The sequence below is a fragment of the Harpia harpyja genome, chromosome 14 (assembly GCF_026419915.1).
Source record: "Harpia harpyja isolate bHarHar1 chromosome 14, bHarHar1 primary haplotype, whole genome shotgun sequence".
NCBI classification, from domain to species: domain Eukaryota; kingdom Metazoa; phylum Chordata; class Aves; order Accipitriformes; family Accipitridae; genus Harpia; species Harpia harpyja.
The window spans coordinates 36,620,443-36,639,557 of NC_068953.1; the positions used below are offsets into that span (position 1 = coordinate 36,620,443).

The following is a 19,115-nucleotide window of genomic DNA, read 5'->3' on the forward strand; positions in this document are numbered from 1 at the left end:
TATTGTTTAGAAGTTGGCTTAGTCCTGAAGCATGAGAATTTATATATGTATATATATATTTTTAAATCTTGTATAATGCGGTGTTTGCATGGATAAAGGGAACACATTTGATAATCCAGTAAAGACATCCTGCTAAGCTCTTTAGTGTCAGTGAAACTTAATGGCAATGAGTTCCACAGATTAACTGTGTGTTATAAAAAAAGGCATTTTTCTTTATCCATTTTAAGTTCTCAGTCTCTCCATTTTACAGACAGTATTAGAGGAGTTAAGAACAATAATACATGATTTACTATTTCTTAATCTAAATTTATAAAGTAATAAATGGTAAAATCCCTTCTACTTGATTCTTTAACAGTCCTTGGTGTTTACAAATCTTCAGATAAAATGTTACCAAACATCTTGCTTAATGAACATGCATAATTTCTAATTCTGTTAGCATAGAGATGTTCTAGAGAAAAATCTCACATAAGTTTTTCATTGATGAAACAGGGTAAGATAGATGGTTAATGCTCTTAAAAGCACTGTTGAACACTGCCCAGTAAGGTAAATAAACCTTGCTGATATCTAGGAAAAAGCAAATCAAGATAGATTTGGGGAGAAGGGGGAGTTGATAGTCCCACCTGAACTTTTCAGGTGAGAATTTCTCCCATTTCACTAGAGTTGCTCAAGCAAGAATTTTCTCTTCAGCTATAACATCCTTGAATTCTCCTCACCAAGCTACACTTAAAAGGTTTTGGAGTCAGGTGAGAACCTTACCTTAAGACTTACACAAGAGGTCCTCTAAACTGGGAAGGACTTTGTTCTAACAGAGCCCTACTGTGATTTAAAAGATTTTGTTCTCTTCTCAAGTCATTTCTGAAGCAGCTGTGGAATCTGCAGGATTGGATCAATGATTGAGAAAGTGGAATGGGGCAGTGGTGGTTATTCCTGCCTTTCTCTGAATGTGATCCTGATCTTAATATATGACTACATTTTTGAAGAACAATGATTCCAGTTGTAATCTGTTACAACATTCATATTCCTCTAGATATACAGAGCACTCAGAGTAATTTCATGGCTCCTGTCCCACTGAATTAAGACAGCCTACATGTAAGCTCCATTTCCTATGCTGTTCAGGTTCTCAAGGTCTGGGCCACAGATGAAGTGCACTGTGGCACACCCCCAGCCCCAGTCACCTGTATTTTTTTCCTTAAGTAACAGCGGCCTAACAGAAATTACTAAAAAACCCACTGAAGAGATAATCCATTTGGGGCCTTTTAAGTCTTGGTGCTCTAAATCACCTCACTGGAACTGTCTTTCTCCATTGCCTGTATATGGAAATTCAATGCCTAACTCAGATTCTTGAAATCACATTTGGCTTACTGTAATTTAAAGCAAACAGTGTGAACAGTCGTCAGCAAGCTCAAGACAATCAGCACAACAGAAAGCATTTGAGGAGATCACTTACACTACTGAAATGCTTCCATGGCAGGCAGGAACTGTGCAAGTTTTTGGCCAGTTTTCTAAAGGATTCTCATCTGTCACTGACACTTATTTTAATTTCAGGAGCAGTAATCTGGCTGGAAGTTACTCAAGGTGAACTATTTGTACTATGAGCGCGGCACTGGGGTAAGATTTGAAGAATAACAAGACAATTTCAAAAGCTTTAATATCTATGTCCTCTGATAAGTATAGAACCCATGAAAGAGTCCAGTGAAATGCCCAGGGGCTATTTTAACAACAACAAAAAAGCCTTAAAAGAATGCAAATTGCTGATGTAGTGTGTAACTGCAATGGAGAAGCATGCTTTTTAAGAAAAACATTCAAAACAAATCTTTAAAATATGTATAAGCATTTCACTCATTTTGGAAGGAAGATACAACAATAGGATAGTTATCTTCTGTAGCTATGAACAACAGAACTTGTACGAGCGCAAATCCTTTTGACAAAGTTAAATGTCATTTGGGATTACCAATGTAATTCCTAAACTTTAGCTATGAAGGAGTGCTTTCTTACCTAAATGAGAATGGAATGAATATACAGACCTCACTACTTGAAAGAAGTATTTCAGTAAACATACAGTTTTATCTTTAGTTCATTCAAGTCTGACCCAAAGATCCTATAAAGGAAAGTTATGGCTGACTTGTAGCTATGAAAAGAAACTATTCAGCTTAATACATAACTGAAATTGAAATGGCTGTGCACAAATCAGTTGTACCTTGATTTACAAAGGCACTGCCACCTAAAACAGTGCTGAATGAGGTTTTAGTTCAGCTCTGATGCGGTTTATGAAGATAGGAAAGGAAGAATCAGAATGCTGTGCTACAGTTTTCTTTTAGGAAACGTCTAAATCTAAAAAGCTGGTACTGGGTATGAGCACTGATCTCTCAATGAAGAAGAGAAACCTTTATCTTGTGAAACTCCAAGAGCAACAGTCTGACCCACTAAATAACAAAGCCTGTGAAGAATCTTTTTTTTAAACTTCTGTTCAAAAACTGTGCTGTACCACCTTCATCAATTACAGTGACTTAGGCCAGAAATAGCATCATGTTATCATTTTTAGAGGTCAATTTTAGGTTTTGCTTGAGAACAACTGCTGCATTGTGAACTACAGGTGTTCTAAGAACACCTGATTTTCATTGCAGTTAATGATAAAGCTGATGTAGATAGATTAATTTTTGCTAAAAATCGGCAGTCACAAATTTTTGGTAAATTTAACACATTAGTATTTGCTAGCTCCTTTTGAATGACCATATGTGCATCGCGGCATCAAACAGAAAGAAACAATCACATGGATAAAACAAAACCAAGTTCTTTTGCGTAACAGAGAGATAGTTTTCAGCTTTCCAAAGAAAGTACTTTGCAAGTGCCATTCAAAGGGAAAAACTGACCTTTCTAGTGATAACTTTAAATACCTTCAGCCTTGTTTTGTCGTTATGGTATCAATCTTTAGCAGTTTTGTAATCCACTGCAAGGTAAGGAAATATTGTATCTTCATTTAATCTGCTTTCAAGACCCCCCCCCAGTAACCTGACATTTTTAAAGCTTATCTTATTTTCCAGGTCGTCAGTTTTTCAGTGAGCTTACTGTTGTTGGCATTTTGAGTTAGAAAGCGTCACGTTCACTGACTGCCATCTTCATGTCTTCTGTTTTCCTCTAAGCCTCTGCAAGCTTAACTGAAGATTTTAAACATCTTTTCCATGCATGTATTTTAGCCTGAATTAACGCTAACCTCTTACTAGTACCCAAAGAGTTAACACAGAACAAGTACAGCATCTCATCTGTTAGGTCTCCTGCTTGTGCAAAAATTAAAGTTGACAATCCTGATTCTCGCCTACTGGGATATGAAAAACAAAAGCCAAAATCCTTAAATAAAAAAACCTTCATTTTTTGGCACTATAAGGTTTCACTTGGTCTCCTTAACAATATTAAAAATTAAGTAGAAAACCCAAATAAGGCATCAAATTGCATTAAGGTAACTGAATATAATAACTGAAGGATAAAGATATCCACTGTCCAGTGTTCCCACAACGTATTTCTCAGCACCTCAGCGTATTTTCTTTGAAATTTGTAGAAACCATAGAACAATATTGTTAGAAAGAAGAAATTCCAATTCTAACATTTAGAAAATTCCAGTTTTCACCAGGGAAAATTATGAGATATGGTTTTCACCAATATCATCATGACTTGCAGAAAAATACAGAGTAAATGTACTTTTTGGAATAAGTGAATGAGACAGGGCAGAATGACCGATTGCCTTCAATAGTAAGGGCAGAAGGTATTCCAGCAATTGTGCAAAAATATAAAGCATTGTAACAGCACCATCTCTGGGATAGTCCAAGAACAAGTGCCAACTATGACCGCAGCCATTAACCTGTTATTGCCCTTTTACCACAGAGATAAGCAGCTGCTCCTTCCTGACTGGTCCCTTTGTCACATCAGCAAATTGATCTGGCTGAAAAATAACTGCAAAGCTATTTTTCACTTGGAGCACTCCCCCAGTCTGGTTCACCACAGATGACCACATGAACTGTCTCGCCAGCACAAGAGTGGGGCACTAAGGAGGTGGGAGCAAGTGAATCTCCTGATGGCAATGTATTTGGTAATGCTGCTAAAAAAAAATGTTGGTACAACCTCATTTTCTCTAGGTTCCCCTGGAGATAATAGAAGAAATGAGTTGCTCTAAGGGCGATTGAGAGCACAAACTTCTCCAGTTCTTTAACTTGCTCTCTAAAGCTGCCTACTTCTCCCCATTTAATTTGGGGTAAGTCTAGAGAGACTAGACTCCTATCAAGGGTTATTCTAGCCCTGGGTACATTCCCCATTGTCTTCAGCCTTAAACTGTATTATGCACCATAAATACAGGGAAACTCCCTTTTGCCATCACCCATACCCCTGTATTATTGTGGTACTGTACATCTTGCAGAAATGCTGAATGCTTACAGCTCCTACTGACTTTAATAGTTTGTGAAAGTGCCTAATGTTTCTGAAACCGACACCCACAATTTGTACTGGGATTTTTTTTTAAACTCTACTTGTTATGTTCATGTACTCTTTTTTTTGTTTTTAAGTAAAATTCTTGACCCTGAGCTTGCAGTTCATCCAAGTCTGCAGAAACAGACAATACACTAAGGTTTTGGAGACCATCTTATCTTGTATTTGGGGCAATTACTTCAAATGTAAATCTACAGAAACCGGCTTTACATCATACTGTAATAAACCCTACCACCACCTTACGTTTCAAAACCCAAAGCTGTCCACGTCTGACAAAAGGCAAACAGTCTGAAAAGTAGTCCTGATCTTCATGAGAATGCTACATCAGTGTTCCCAAGATGTGATATAAAAGTGATTTAATTGCACTTGGTGCAAATAGTCACTCTTGGTTAGTTTAAGACATAGTTATTTTACTTTAAGACAAGCAGCGATCAGTTTATGGTAAACTCAAACTATGCTCACACAAAGCTATCTATTAGTTTAAGTCAACTTTTAAACCATTTTAACTAAAAATCATTGCAACTTTCTTGTATAGACAATGGGGAAAGAAAAACAAAGAATACTGCCACGATACATTTTCTGAGGCTCACACATAGCTAAAACTTTTAAAATTTTTAATTTCCTACCACTAGGTTATTATAATGAATTAAATAATGCAAGTTTGAAGCTATTTTGGAATTGGTTTGTATAATAACATTGGAAGACATAATTCTAATACATCCACAGCTGTGGTCTGTACCCAGTGAAATGCATACTATGCCCACGTGACTGACTGCAACAAATGTCTCCAGCCCTCTTAGGTTATACACTGTCATGAGGTATAGGAACTCAGTGGTATGTTGAAAACAATGCGTATCTGGAAGTAAACATGGTTCTTTGTGTTCAGAGACAACCAGGAAAGCATGTGTGCCCTTAATAAGGGAACAAACAGACCTTTAAACCAAGAGACAGACCTAAATGTTCAATTACCATGAACTTGCAGGAGTGAAGTAAGTATCTGCTGGCCAAATAGTTTCACAGAAATTGAAACAACGAATCATTTTAGTAAACTCCGATTTAAAAAAAAAAAATTAAAAATGAAATCACTGAATAAAATTGTCAGGCAGAAATGGAACGACCAGCTCTACTGAATCCAGTACTGTTAGGAGGCAAAGCATATTCATCACTAAAGGCCTTGCAAAACGGAGATAGATTATTTTATAATCTAATTCTATTACTACTTTTTTACATGGTTTATTTTGAGAGTGCTGCAGTGACGTTGCAGTGTAGCATCAAGTTAATTAGCATCTCTTGTATTCTTGGGTATGCGAGACGAAGTTAGCACACCACCTTTTATGAGTCACAGATTTTTAAATTTCTATTATACTTTTCTATAGTTGCCTTCTATTTTTGCAGAGAAATTCTTTAGTTTCCCTAACATAAGAACACTTTCTTAAACTAGACATTCAGGAAATGTATCTGATTCAATGTTACATGGCTATTGTGACATATTAGTGAACCTGCAATACAAACTCCAAATACCAGGTACTGTTTCTAGTAAATTTTTTTTAATCTTTTCTGATATCCAGTATAACGCAAAGATTTTAAAAATATGCTTTATGTTACCTAAAATAAATACACTTTGAAAAAAATTACACTTAATTTCTCCCCTTTTCAGCAGTATATATAAGACAGTTCACAACTGAATAAGTGACTAAAAAAGATTCGCAGATTACCTGGGGATCTTCTTGGGAATCTGAGGTGGTGATGAATGGCTTGCTATTTTCTGTTCAGAGCTCTCTGGAGACTTTTCCTGCATTTCTCCTTTGTCTTTTGCTAGTGCATCTGTGATAGCAAACTCTGCTCCACTCTTGTTTTGATGATCAGCCTTTGGTTCAGCTTGTGCCGGTTCACATCTATACATGAAAACTATCGATGGCTTCTCACTGGAGTCTGATTTTGCCTCACTGAACCAGTGATGACGTTGAACTGGAGGAGGGGGGAGCATATGTATAACAGTTCCATCAAGACCCACCAATTTTCCTTTCTCTCTTTCTTTCTCTTTGTCTTCCTCATCGTCAGTTTTCCTGCGGCGGAAGAAGCTCTTAAACGATATCCAGCGTTTGGGTTTCGCATCAGCAGCTCGCCGACCTTCTGAATGAAGGATTGACTCAGCCTCTGTTGACCTGGTGGGACTGCTTGGTTTGGTCCAATTGCTGAAATGTCTTTGCAACAAGTTACTTGCATGATAGGGTGAAGAAGTGGACCGTGGAGGAGGAAAGGGCGGTGCTTGCTCTGTTTTGGGACTTGTGTTATTTGGGGTGGCTCTCACTAGCTTTGGAGAGTGAGTGGCAACTGGCTGTGAAAGTGAATCTTTCTGCATTTTAATGGAAGTGTTTTCCACTGTCTTGGATGACTCTATTTCAGACTGTGACGTAAACAGAGATTTGGGTCGTACCAGGGTGTTTTTAGTAGCATCTGCATCAGGGGGTAAGGAATACAGTTCTTCTACACTACAAGACTTGGGTCCAGACTGAGGCGTTTCTGGAGGAGACTGTGGAGGCTGGATAGAAGCCACAATCTGTGAAAGCACCGTGCTTGCATTCTCTCTACCGCTGCTGCTGCCAACAGAAGCCTCTGGTGTTATGTCTATTTTTGCTGCAGGCTCTTGTGTTGTCTTTTGAACTCTTGATGGGGAGCTGTGGTCAGAACTATGACTTCTCTGTGGTGATATCTGACTTTTACTGAGACAGCTATTAAACTCTTGGACCTTTTGAGCCACAGAACCCAGCCTGCATTCAGAGCTATTAGTCACTCCCTTCGCTTGGGAAAATTCAGTGGGTTTACTTCCTATGGCTTCAGTCATTTTGCTTTCTGTTTCTATTTCTTCATATGTGTGGCTTATTACACTAGTAGTTTTATCTTTGATGGATAGCTCTCCGCTGGTCCCTAGAAAACTTTTATAGATAGCCAGGTTATCATAAGCATTTGGATTGATTACAATGGGAACTTTAATAGCATTTTTTGAACTCTTAGCATAAGTGGGCTCATCATGAATGATAATAGGAAAAGGTGGCATGCCAGCATTATTGTAGCTGTTGAATTTTATCTCAGATAAATTGGGAGACTTAACTGGGATAGTTTTTGAAGAAATGTTTGTAGCTGTAGGTGAAGTAGGGGCTGACTTGTGGCTTGTCTTCCTGGGAGGAACAGAAGGTCCTGAGCTGTTAGCAATTAACTCCACCTTAGGTATCTTCTGTCTCGGACTAGTACTAGAAGTCCACACCTCTTGATACCTGATTGCACTGGATTTTTTCAGATTAGTATTTACTCGTACAGGTGATGCTGCAGAGGATGTAATAGGTGTGCCTGGAGTTACTGGTGAGCTTGGGTTAGACGATGTATTTTTGGTTTCTGAGGTTTCAGTCTGATTCTCCTTACATTCATTGGTCATGGCAGCTGATACATCTACTATGGTATAGGGCTTGCAAACTGGTTGTTCCATATTCACCACCCTGTAAGGTTTAGCCTGCTCTTCCACAGGCACCAAATTTATAGTTACAGCTTGTCCAGAAATATCTGAAGAACTTTTATTCTCTTGCTTATCAGTCTGCACAGCAATTTTGCCATCCTTCTCTTCCAGTCGAAGCGCAAGGACTGCCTTGTGAGTTTCTAGACTTTTTGGAACATTTCTGGGAGCTTTTGACACATCCTGCACTTGTTGATTATCACAAAGACTTTCATATTCTGGTTCAATCAATTTGAGGTCCTGAGGAGTACTAGGAGATAACCCTCCATTACAGAGCTTCTGTGAAGAACTGCTGGTTGTTCCAGAACGAGACTCTTCAGTCAAAGAAGAATCAGGAGATGTAGAATCAGAAGATACCATGCTCTGCATGCTCTCTTGCCCATAAAGAATCACAGTCTCTTCTCCATAACCATTTAAAATTTCATCGTAACTGTCATCATAATCTACTGCACAGATCCGCTGGAGAGACTTGTTTCTAAGGGGCACAGTATTCCATTTTTTGTCAACACAGAACTGAACAGGAGATAGGGTGTTAGCTCTAAAATTAGCAAAGCGAGGTTGGCCCCTCATACGAATTTCCATTGCTAGCAACTCTTCATCACTTTCGTCCCAGCTCTCATGCTCTTCTTGCATGCTGCCAAAAAATGTGTCATCCTCACTCTCATCTCCGCTAGAGAACTCTGGATAACAGAAACGTCCACCTTCATTACTTATTACTTCAGTGCTTCCACTCAGAATAACATGCTTACTGTGTGAATCCTTCATTCCACCCATCATGCAGCTTGGAGGGATCTTTCTTTCTAACGATCTTTTATAACAATTATTTATTCTTCCCAAAAAGGTTTCTCTTGAGTTCATATCATTTCCAGTTAGCTGAGATGTGGTATCCAAACCCGCAATCTCCTTCAAAACTTCTGTCAGTCCATTATTATTGTTATTCGGTATCTTACCTACGCTATCATTATTGCCATAAGGCCTTTGGACATGGCTATAACCTTCAATTTCATTTTCATTATTATTGTTCAGTGGTTTTTTGTTCAAGACAGCTTTGTTTCGGTTCCAACCTGCAGGCACTGATTTATTCTCACAATGATCCGGTGTGCTGATTTCACCACATACACCCTGCCCATCTACTACCATCATGGTGGGTTTCACAGCTATAGTGGGTTTCTTTGCCACAGGTGGTCGGAAATTTCCTGTATTTCTCCCACGATGGCTGTTACTTTGGTTTGCATTGGATTTCACATTTCCATGTGAGAGCGTTTTTTTTTCAGATACTGGGGGTAACTGATGCAAGCTTTTGGGCTTGAAGCAGTTCTTACATTCACCAGGTTTCCAGACGTGTTCAGTGAAAGTGTTGCAAGCAGACATTTTCCCCAGAGCGTTGCACTTGATGCTGTGCTGTTCAGTGCATGGTAAGAATTTCGTCCATATGTTTCCACTCTGTTCACTTAGGATGGCTACTGTTTTGAGCAGTGATCATTCTGAAACAGAAAAGAGAATGAGGATAAGAATGGGGAAAAAGCAGGTTGTTCATTATACTTACATTTTCTACACTATGAACAACTTGGAATAAGCAAGTAGCCTTTTGCTGATGTCTTAGCTCTTTCTACCTAAATTTACAAAACTACGTAACACAAAAAAAAGTTGCAAATATCATTCTTCTTATACAGAAAGAATTAAAACTTTGGCAGCTAAGCCCTGTATTACTGAAAGCAGAGAAAGAGTGAGAGAAATGGCAATAACTGAGAATTTAGAATAATTTTCTTGTCTAGTTCAGGACCATTGACCTTTAATTTTGCCCAGTAAAACAAATGCTAGGAAGAGGATATAAAACGGAAGATTAGTGCACATTGCTTTCAACATAACTACTTAAACATGAGACAGGAAAGTAAGAGTATGCTTACTCTCCTAAATGCAATTGAGATTGTGTGTTTTAGCTTCAAATGTAAATGAGCTCAGCTTAACTGACAAAGTATGTTCAAGCAATTCCAAACTCTGCCATTTTAGCACTTTTTTAACCAGATTGAAATTATAACTGGACAGGTATTTTGGTTGAAGGGACAGGCTGGACTGCTATCCTGGAAAAGTCAGATAAAAAATGGTAGGGAAAGCTCTCTAGAAAGTCACTGTTTCTTCTCCTTTAGCTTACAATAGTAGCAATAAACCATTCTCACATCCTCACAACAAAGCTATGGATTTTTAGTCCCTGATTTGTTTCACATGTAGCTTTTCTACCTAACCCCTCCAGAAATAACAACTGAAAAAGAATTGAAAATCTCTTTCAAAGCAAACCTTTTTATTTCCTGAAACGATCAGCCTTAAGTAAAAACCAAACATGAATCTGCTGTGCTTTACAGTCATTGCAGTATCCAGGATTTGAGACTTTCATAAATTAATGCCTGAAGATTTTAAGCCTTCTAAGCCAAATCCACAACCCTAGTCTCTTCGTCGCTGTTGCATAACTCAAATTATTGGAGACATTTTACTGAGGTGAAAGAATCCGTATGTCCACTGATACTTCTGTAAACACAGGCATTGAAAATCAATGATTTTATATTCTTACAGGCTTCAGGTAAAAGTATACTTGCTGAACACACAGGTACACTGAAAGGGTATTAATAAACCCATTCAGTTAAACATGCAGCTCTCTATAGAGCCCATGGCTAGTAAGCTGGCAGCAGGACGGCTATACTAGAATTCACCATGAGCACAACTGGTTTCCATCAATGTAGCAAACAATAGAAACCATTAGTAAAACTGACACTTGTATGAATTTGTCAGTCTCCTCACATACTGCTCTGTGTTTTGGCAAAGGGCTGTCCTGTGCTGGAAAACTGTAATATAGCAATCCTGTTCTAACACCAGATGGGGCTGAAGTCTAACTCTATTAAGAGCATCTTCAGACACATTCATGGTACTGGGGCTATCATATTTCATACATTGACTAAATACATTTCCAGACAAAGCTTTTTGCCAAAAAGTCAGTGCCAAAAGCTTTCTCTGTATGACCTAAGAGATAGAAAGTCTGCCAGATAGAGATCTGCCCAAACTTTCAGCCTTTGTTTTATATATACAAAGTAAAATGCCTTTGTATTTTTTTGGTCTCTGCCAAGATTTGTTGCTTCAAGACTTTGCAAGCCCATATATTGTAAGCAGAAAAATTACAGTAAGAAATAATTCTCCTAAAATCAGACAGAGAGAGAGAGAGCACAAGAATGAGTGCACATACTAGAATTTTATACTCTGGTTAGCTCCTTCTTTTCATGTATTTAACAAATAAAAGGAGTAAAGTTACACTAATGGGAATCTAATCTAGATGTTTTCTTGGAAAATATTTCTCCATTACATAAAACCTCTGAACAAACAATTTAAACAAAAGGGCTAGTGTGTATGTGTGTGGTTTTTAAGATTTAACTGGGTGATATTATTTCTCCGAAACTGCATAAGCTCACTTGCTCTAGAATCCTATCACAAACCAGACAGCTTTATGGCCTTCCAGACTAAGCATTTTCTGCTAATAACACTGGGGTAGAAATGAGAAAGCACTCTATTGCACACCTTCATATGACTACATTTCTATGTTTTACTGCTGGCTGTACGCACTCTCATGTGCTCACATACACTGATACTAATCAGTTTTCCTCTAACCCAAATGAGTGCTACATTCAATGTATGAATGTAAACTATAGGAAACTTAACAGAACCACAACACAACGCTCCAGTCAGAGTAGAAACTATGGCATGGTCATAGCTCTGTGCTAACATACATCCCACGTCCCAGAAGTACCACCTGCAGCAATTTAACTTGAAAATAAAATACACGTTGACGTGCCCATTGTAAATGCAGACATGTAACTTGTGCACAGAAGATACATAAGACCTGTATAGATTTTTTACATCTTTTGCTCTTCAACACCTAATGGAAACGGCTTAAACACAACCACGCTCTCTAACATGACTTTTGACACAGTCTGTGAAACAGACAAGAGCCACTGACTTTTCTCAGCATTATAAACTACAGCTGGGTTTCCAGTTGGCTTCCGCACATGCAGGATGAGCAGTTCCTGTAGCATGCTTTGACACTGCCTGCAGCTGTAACAAAGAGGAAATGAGCACCTTCAAACAAGAGGAAATGTACCTTTAGAGAGCAACCAAAGAATCCCAACATTGTGCTACTTTCATACTTTGAAATCAGAACAACTCCTGTGCTACTACAAATTAAATTCATAGTGACCTTTATATATCTAAACAAATATTTGCATTCTAAAAAAGATTCAGGCAGTTTCTTCATTGCTGTACAATTTTTTCTGATGTTTTCCTCTCCCTTTAAAGAAAATATATTTACTGTTTCAACTACAGACTCGCTATTATGAGTGATAACTGTAGTGAGAGTGATTATGAGTGATAACAGATATGAAGTCTTCTTTCAGTATTAAAAAATGTAAAACATTCTTCACGTGTTCAGGCTATTGCTTCCATTGCTGTTAGCAGCAGCTGCAAATTGGTAGAGGGCAGCAGAGTCCACTGAAGGTAATGAAAATGCACACAAGTACAACAAGAAAAAATTTTCCTGATGTTGTTAATTTCTAGATTCTTACCCTACTCTCCAAAACAAAGAAGGTCAACAAGAGATCCAGGCGGTCACACATCAAATCTCTTAAGCTGCTAGTGATTAGGTATATTTCTTCCATAACTTCCCAGCTTCCATGACAGCCCAGGTAACCGCTAAGGAACAGGAGGGAATGTGCAGAGCTCCTAGCTCTTCTGAAATGACTAGTTTGGATGACAGAACTTACTTGAAGATACACAATCTCCGCAAAATCAAGGCAATAACAACCTTGGATATTAAATACAAAACAGCATTAGGCTTCTAAAGAGAGCATTAACAGTAAATATGTAATATCAACATTGTGCATTTCAACCCTGTATCTCAAACCCTTTTACATAAGTTGATAAACATTAACTACTCACAATTTATACACAGAAACATTGCAGTGCAGTCACATTAAGTAACTAAAATTCACCAAGTGAGTCAGTGACAGGACAAGTTCTGCTCCTAATGTGGTGCTGCAGCCAGCAGATCGTGATACTTCATTCACTAAATGGTTGAATCAGCACAGATAGTTTATCAGCTTTAAAGGCCAAATCACTCTTTGTGTAAATGACAGTAATGCTCCTCCTTTCAGCTGATGTACAACTGCATACAGGAGGGCTCAGTCTGGCCCTGTTAGGTTGATGTCAAACAGAAACACAAAAGCATATTTCACTTTCCAGGTCAGAGGGAGAAAATGACAGATTCAGAGTTGCAGTGCGAAGATGAATAAGTAATCAGCTGAGATATCCACGTCAGGAAACTGAACCTTGCATAGAAATGCAGAAGTATTTTTGTGGCTTTTATTTGTTGACATCATCTTTGCTGAGTGCACAAAGATAGTAATAAACATGCATTTCAGGCATTTTCCCTTTGTTCTAAGTAATTTCAGGCTGGCGGGTCTCCTTTAGATGTATGCTGGCTGAATCACAATGAAGGCCTTCTCCAGTAATACTTTATACTAACATAATCCAATTAAAAGGAACTTAATTGGTGTGCAACATTCCCTACAATTTCAACATTTTAAAAATGAATAGTCTCAGTAAGTACCAGATGGTGACACGCACTAATTAATCAGGCCTGCTCAATGAATGAGCATATTAAAATGAATGCACCTATTAGACATGTGTTTTCAATGCTGTATGCTGCAAAAAAACTCCCCTTAAATGAATGCCTGCCATATTACTGAGCAATATGCACAAGTGTGCATTTCATCATTTGTAACTGTAATGCTATCACTCTTGGATCTCTTCTTAGATCACTAGATACTTGGTACAGATTTCCTTTTGTCTGTCCTCCTCCAGGGAAAAGGCATTTAGCTTTAGCACTGCTATCCATGAAAATGGGCCTGCAATTTTTATGCTGCAGAATAAATTGCATTGATCAGCCTTCTTATCGGACAACAGTCCAATAAATTGCTACTGAACAACCCACGAACCTCTCACCATTGACAGGTATGTCCTCAGACTGAAAAAATCAGCAATGGGAATCCAACCTAGGTTTCGTATATAGGAGTGCCCAAACACCACAAAACCACTATGGCTTTGTGGTTTCGTCTGAACCACTTATAGGGATCTGGACGGTCACTGATCATCATAAACAATAGCGCAAGTCTAACATAACAAGAATAAAGTGATGGTTATTCTTTGCCAGTATCTGATTTCTGTTTCTTTTAAACTTTAATATAATTATAAACATTTTAAAAGACTTTTTGGGAAAACCAAAATGCTCCAACTTCACACATATGATTCTGCTTGGGTGGCAATGGGCTGTAGAAACAATCTCCCAGAGAGTGTCGAGACTTACTGACTTAGGCCCACTGAACCATCTAGCACAGATAAAACTGGGACCACAAACAGATGTGACGTGCTAATTAGTTTTTTTTTTCTCCTTCATGCCATAAAAAAAAAAGTCATCTTAAATTTTACATCATTTCTCCAACTTCAAAGGAGAGCAAAACCCCAAGCGAAGCTAAATGCAACATCTGTTAGATACATGAAATACAATGCAGAGAGAAGAGCTTCACAGCCAGAGAAGTCATGGTCCCAATTTGAAGGCATGTTGAGAAACACACTTGTTTACGTTCAGTACCTGGCAGCACTGTGCTTTGAATAACCTTGCAGCACTTTAATTAATGAAATGTAAATCAAGAACAACAACAACAAAAAAGCGCTATATAGTACCACAGCAGAGTTTGGAAATAAAAGCTGAAGTATCTATATTAAAAAATGTGAGTAGCGCACGCACAGATCTCACAGCACTTCACAAAGGTGAACGAGTATTTTATAATACAGATTTTTGTAGAGAGGAACAGTGACTCACAATTTGGTGAAAGATCAATAAATAGACCCTGACTCTTAAGTGTGATGCCCAGTTCAGTCATGGCACTTACTTCACATGAGGTATGCCAGGGAAGAATGTGAAATTAAATAGTGGCAAATGGCATTATGGACTGCCACAATTTTATTCCCAAAGTGGACTAATATTCACTAAATATTGGATCATTGTTGTAACAAGCCAGAACTGTGACTATGGCAGGCAGCACAGATGGAGATTTCCATAAATGCTAGGCATTATCAGTTCTGTTAAAAAAGAAAAGTTCTATCTTGTTGCAGATAGTTTTGACTTTTTTCCTTCCAGTCAGAACCAAGCGCCCTGGTAACCATCCAAGGCCATAAAATGACAGTTCTGCAGAAAATGCAATGAATCTGCAGTGGATATTGAGGCGGCAATGACCTCGACTAAAAAGTTGCCAACATACTTTAGAACCACTCTTCAGCACCATGGTACTATGCTGCTAAGATATAAGGGGTATGATGGATGGAGAGGAGAACAGAATCACTTCTACCCGAAGTACTGAAAAAAAGCCTAGTTGCAAACTTGCTCCAAGACAGTATGAAACAATCAGGAAAACAACTTTAAACTGATTCTGTTTTTGACCTCTCACACTGTATTTTCTCTCCTTTAAAAAGAGTTTAAATTACATAAATATTTCATAAAACTAAGTTAGTGAAGGAAACCCTTGAATATGTTTTTTCTACCTAAAACTTGCAAGAATAAAACTTGATGGAAATAACCGATGAACTGGAGCAAAAACCTGCCTAGGGCTAGACAATCTGCAACGCTTCAGAAGAGAACAGGCATTTCTTTACAATTTACCTAACCCAAACAGATAATGCCACAGAGCAGGGAAAAGGCAAGAAATATCCTCAGGATCTGCCCAGGTAATCTGATTAGATTCTGCATCATCACACTGAGAACACAAAAAACAATAATAAGGACAAGCTCTCACATTTGGTGCTGAGGCCCAATAGACCAGCCAAGGCATGTATTTGAATATGAACTCGTCTGAGTTCCAATAAGAAGAGATTCTTAACTGGAGAAAACTATTAAAAAAAATTTTTTTCCCTTTTGGAAAAATCATTATTTAGCATTAATAAAACTTAAATGTATAATGAGTATTTGGACATATATAAATATGATCATATTACAATGATCATTCAGACAATGCAGCACAGTATATTCTTTAGGTATACTTTTTCCTTGCACAGAAAATGAGTTTTCATTTTTTACCTTTTAAAAAGAAAAACCCAGTAAGATAAGCCAGACTTATAATTAGTTTGTTTACCTTGCTTCCTAAAAAGGGCTGTGTACAACATTCCAAGATCTAGCAGCAAATTAAGGGTAAGCACATCAGCTGACAGGAACAAGCATGATAATTATAATTAAAAAAAAAAAATTGAAAAAATCCTCAATTTCAGTGCACTTAAGTTTGTCCCAACTCTATTTAAGCAAAATTATGAGACTTAAGCCCTTCACAACATATTAAAAATGCACCACTACGACTATACCTTGACCAATCCCATTATCTTTGATTTACCTTTCCTGGGCTCACTTGAAATCCTGCCCTTTGATCTTTTTTGCCCATTGTTTAAGCACATGAAATCATCTAGAAGAATAAACTTTACCAAACCTTTACTAAACCTCTCCAGAACATATTCACAACAAACAAAAAAGAAATACCTGAAAAACATTATACTGCTTCTATAGTTACAAAACCCAGTAACGGCTGTGGTTATCCTTCTGCTGAGCACAGCTTGAGAATGAAAACAGTGTATATCATCACTGTATTATTGAATTCATCAATTCTGCAACTTCAATTTACTTAAAACTCTCTCCCTTGGACTACTGCAACCTCTGGCTCCACAGATCTTTATGCTGAACCCCTGATGCAGCAAAACCCACAATTGCCAAAAATACATCAATTTCAGTTTAGCCAAGTAACTTGCAGATAGCAAAATACAAAAGAGTATTAGCAAGGATATGAAGGACCTTACTAAAAAGTAGCTAAAGACAAACAAAACACTATACTGTCAGGCACAGGTAACTTATGAGAGAATTAGTGGATTGCAGCCAGTGTAAGAGGTCAGCTACAACACAGAAGATAGAACACACTGCAGAGAAGCCAGATGAGTACTGTCCATCAGTCTCAAACGCCTCTGCAAGAGCCTTATGAGTTATTTAATAAAGACTTGAGAGAATTAAGTTTAAAAATAAAACACTATCAGCCATTATAAAAAATGAGATATTAAAAAAAACTGATAAATTAAGAGCAACAGCACAGTAGGGCTGGACTGTGTAAAGCCAAGAACTGTGGAGAAACTTGAGAACCACGTGGCTGAGCTACACATAGAACTACGTGGTCCCTTATCAGAAGCAGGCATCAGGACAGCAAGGAGCTAAGCACAGTATGAATGGGACATGGTTTTTATCATGACTTCTGTGAAGGAAACTTGCTCTTCTTCCCACCAAACAATGAAACAATGGGCGAAAGGGAAACGGCACAATTTTATTTTAAGTTTTTAAGAAGTTCTCACAAATTACTAACTGTAAGACATGCAAATGGTGCAACACAATATGCAAGGCAACCAGCAGATCACATGCTTTCAGTGCAAGAAAATCAATGACATGATTTACTGAATATTGTGTTCCCTTCTATTTATGACATCTCAGGAAGAAATGCAGCATTAAACAACCACAAAAATATTTTCAGGGATGAAAAGCTTTCCATATTAAGTGAAACAAAAAGATTAGGATAGTTTAGTTCAGAATTGAGACAAATAAAAATAGTATTATATTAAATGATCCATCACAAAGAAGATAGACTGGGTATTCCCATTTAGTGTCCTCAAAAAACAGAGCAACAAACCTAATGCAGTGTATTTACATCAGTAAAAAGAAAATTATTCCATATAAAATGCTTCCTGAAACAAGCTGGCACTGAGATCAATAGGTCAGCTGGATTCAGAAAAAAAGATTAGACTTTTATACACAGGATGAGACACTGACAGTTGTATTAGGTGGGGTAAACCCAAAGCTTCCAATTTCAGTGCTTAAACAAACCATTAACTATTTGAGTTGAGAAGAAAATTCACTCATTAGGAGGTAATTTCTTTATTGCCCATTTAGGAAGTTTGGGCAGCGTGAAGGACAGGGCCACTGCTGGCATCTGGGTGCCAGACCACAGCCAGCACTGTTTCACTGCAGTCCGCTTCCTGGCACTACGCTGCAGCTGCCTGCAAGGTGCCCGTCTCATGAAATCACGCACCCGTTATCAGTCCCTTCACGCTCGCACATCCTGTTCTCCCACTTCACCAGATCCGATGCATCAAACCACAGAATACAAGGTGTTGTCTTAAAGATTCCTGGTCTATACTCCTCCATCCAACATGCACTACATATCCCTTCCACCTCTGTATGCCATGTCCCTTTTGTTTAGGATTTTACCTATGTAAGCTTTCCTTTGGCAAGGGCCTTCTCAAAATTAATCTCTGATAACAATATGATTCTGTTTCTTCCTTTTTATCAGATCCTACTCTTCACTTTCAGTGTTTTTAGTTTAATATAGCAAAATAACTAAATGGTGAAATAATACTAATATCCCATTATCACCCAGTGGTAAGGCCTTTCTCTTCTCATCCCACACTTTGTTTTGTCACTCTTGTGCCAGGCTTATACCTCAGCCCTGGAAACATTCTTTGTGTTCATTTCTATTTTTTATGACTACATGATCATGTTTGATATTGGGCAACTGGGACCTCAGGCTATAAAGTACTTGGGCCAAGTGACTGTGTGTTACACTAGCACATACCTTGCAACGATCCATACAAATCCATAGCAATGCATAAGTAAGATGGTGGTAATTACAAAGCTAAGGAAGCCAGATGGAAGTCTTACAAAAGATTAGTACTGTTTGAATGTTGTCATACTACTACAAAATAGAAAAATCAGGGCAGGATGACAAAGGAATGATATAAAAGGGATTTTTTCTCTACAACTAACCTGAACAATTTAACTTTAAGACACATACATTACTAGTTTATGGTGGAAAATATAAATAAAAATAAGCCACATACTGAGATCTCATTCACTACTTGGGGGAGCAAGTGCCTGGAAAGGGCTTGAATCTTTGTAAAAACTCCTTCAGTTTCCCATTCCACAGCAACCATCTCCTCCCACTGCCTTCCACTTGGTGCAGTC

At 38.0% G+C, this 19,115-nt stretch overlaps 1 protein-coding gene across 5 annotated transcripts in view; it reads right to left on the reverse strand.

Moving 5' to 3' along the window:
• Positions 1 to 19,115, reverse strand: part of PEAK1 (pseudopodium enriched atypical kinase 1) — a 128,412-nt gene that overhangs the window by 32,748 nt on the left and 76,549 nt on the right. For all 5 annotated transcript variants that reach the window (XM_052807192.1, XM_052807190.1, XM_052807191.1 and 2 more), the window contains one exon: positions 6,189 to 9,465. In XM_052807192.1, coding sequence (XP_052663152.1) covers positions 6,189 to 9,352 — 3,164 coding nt within the window. In that variant the 5' untranslated portion in view covers positions 9,353 to 9,465. The remainder of the gene's footprint in view (positions 1 to 6,188; positions 9,466 to 19,115) is intronic.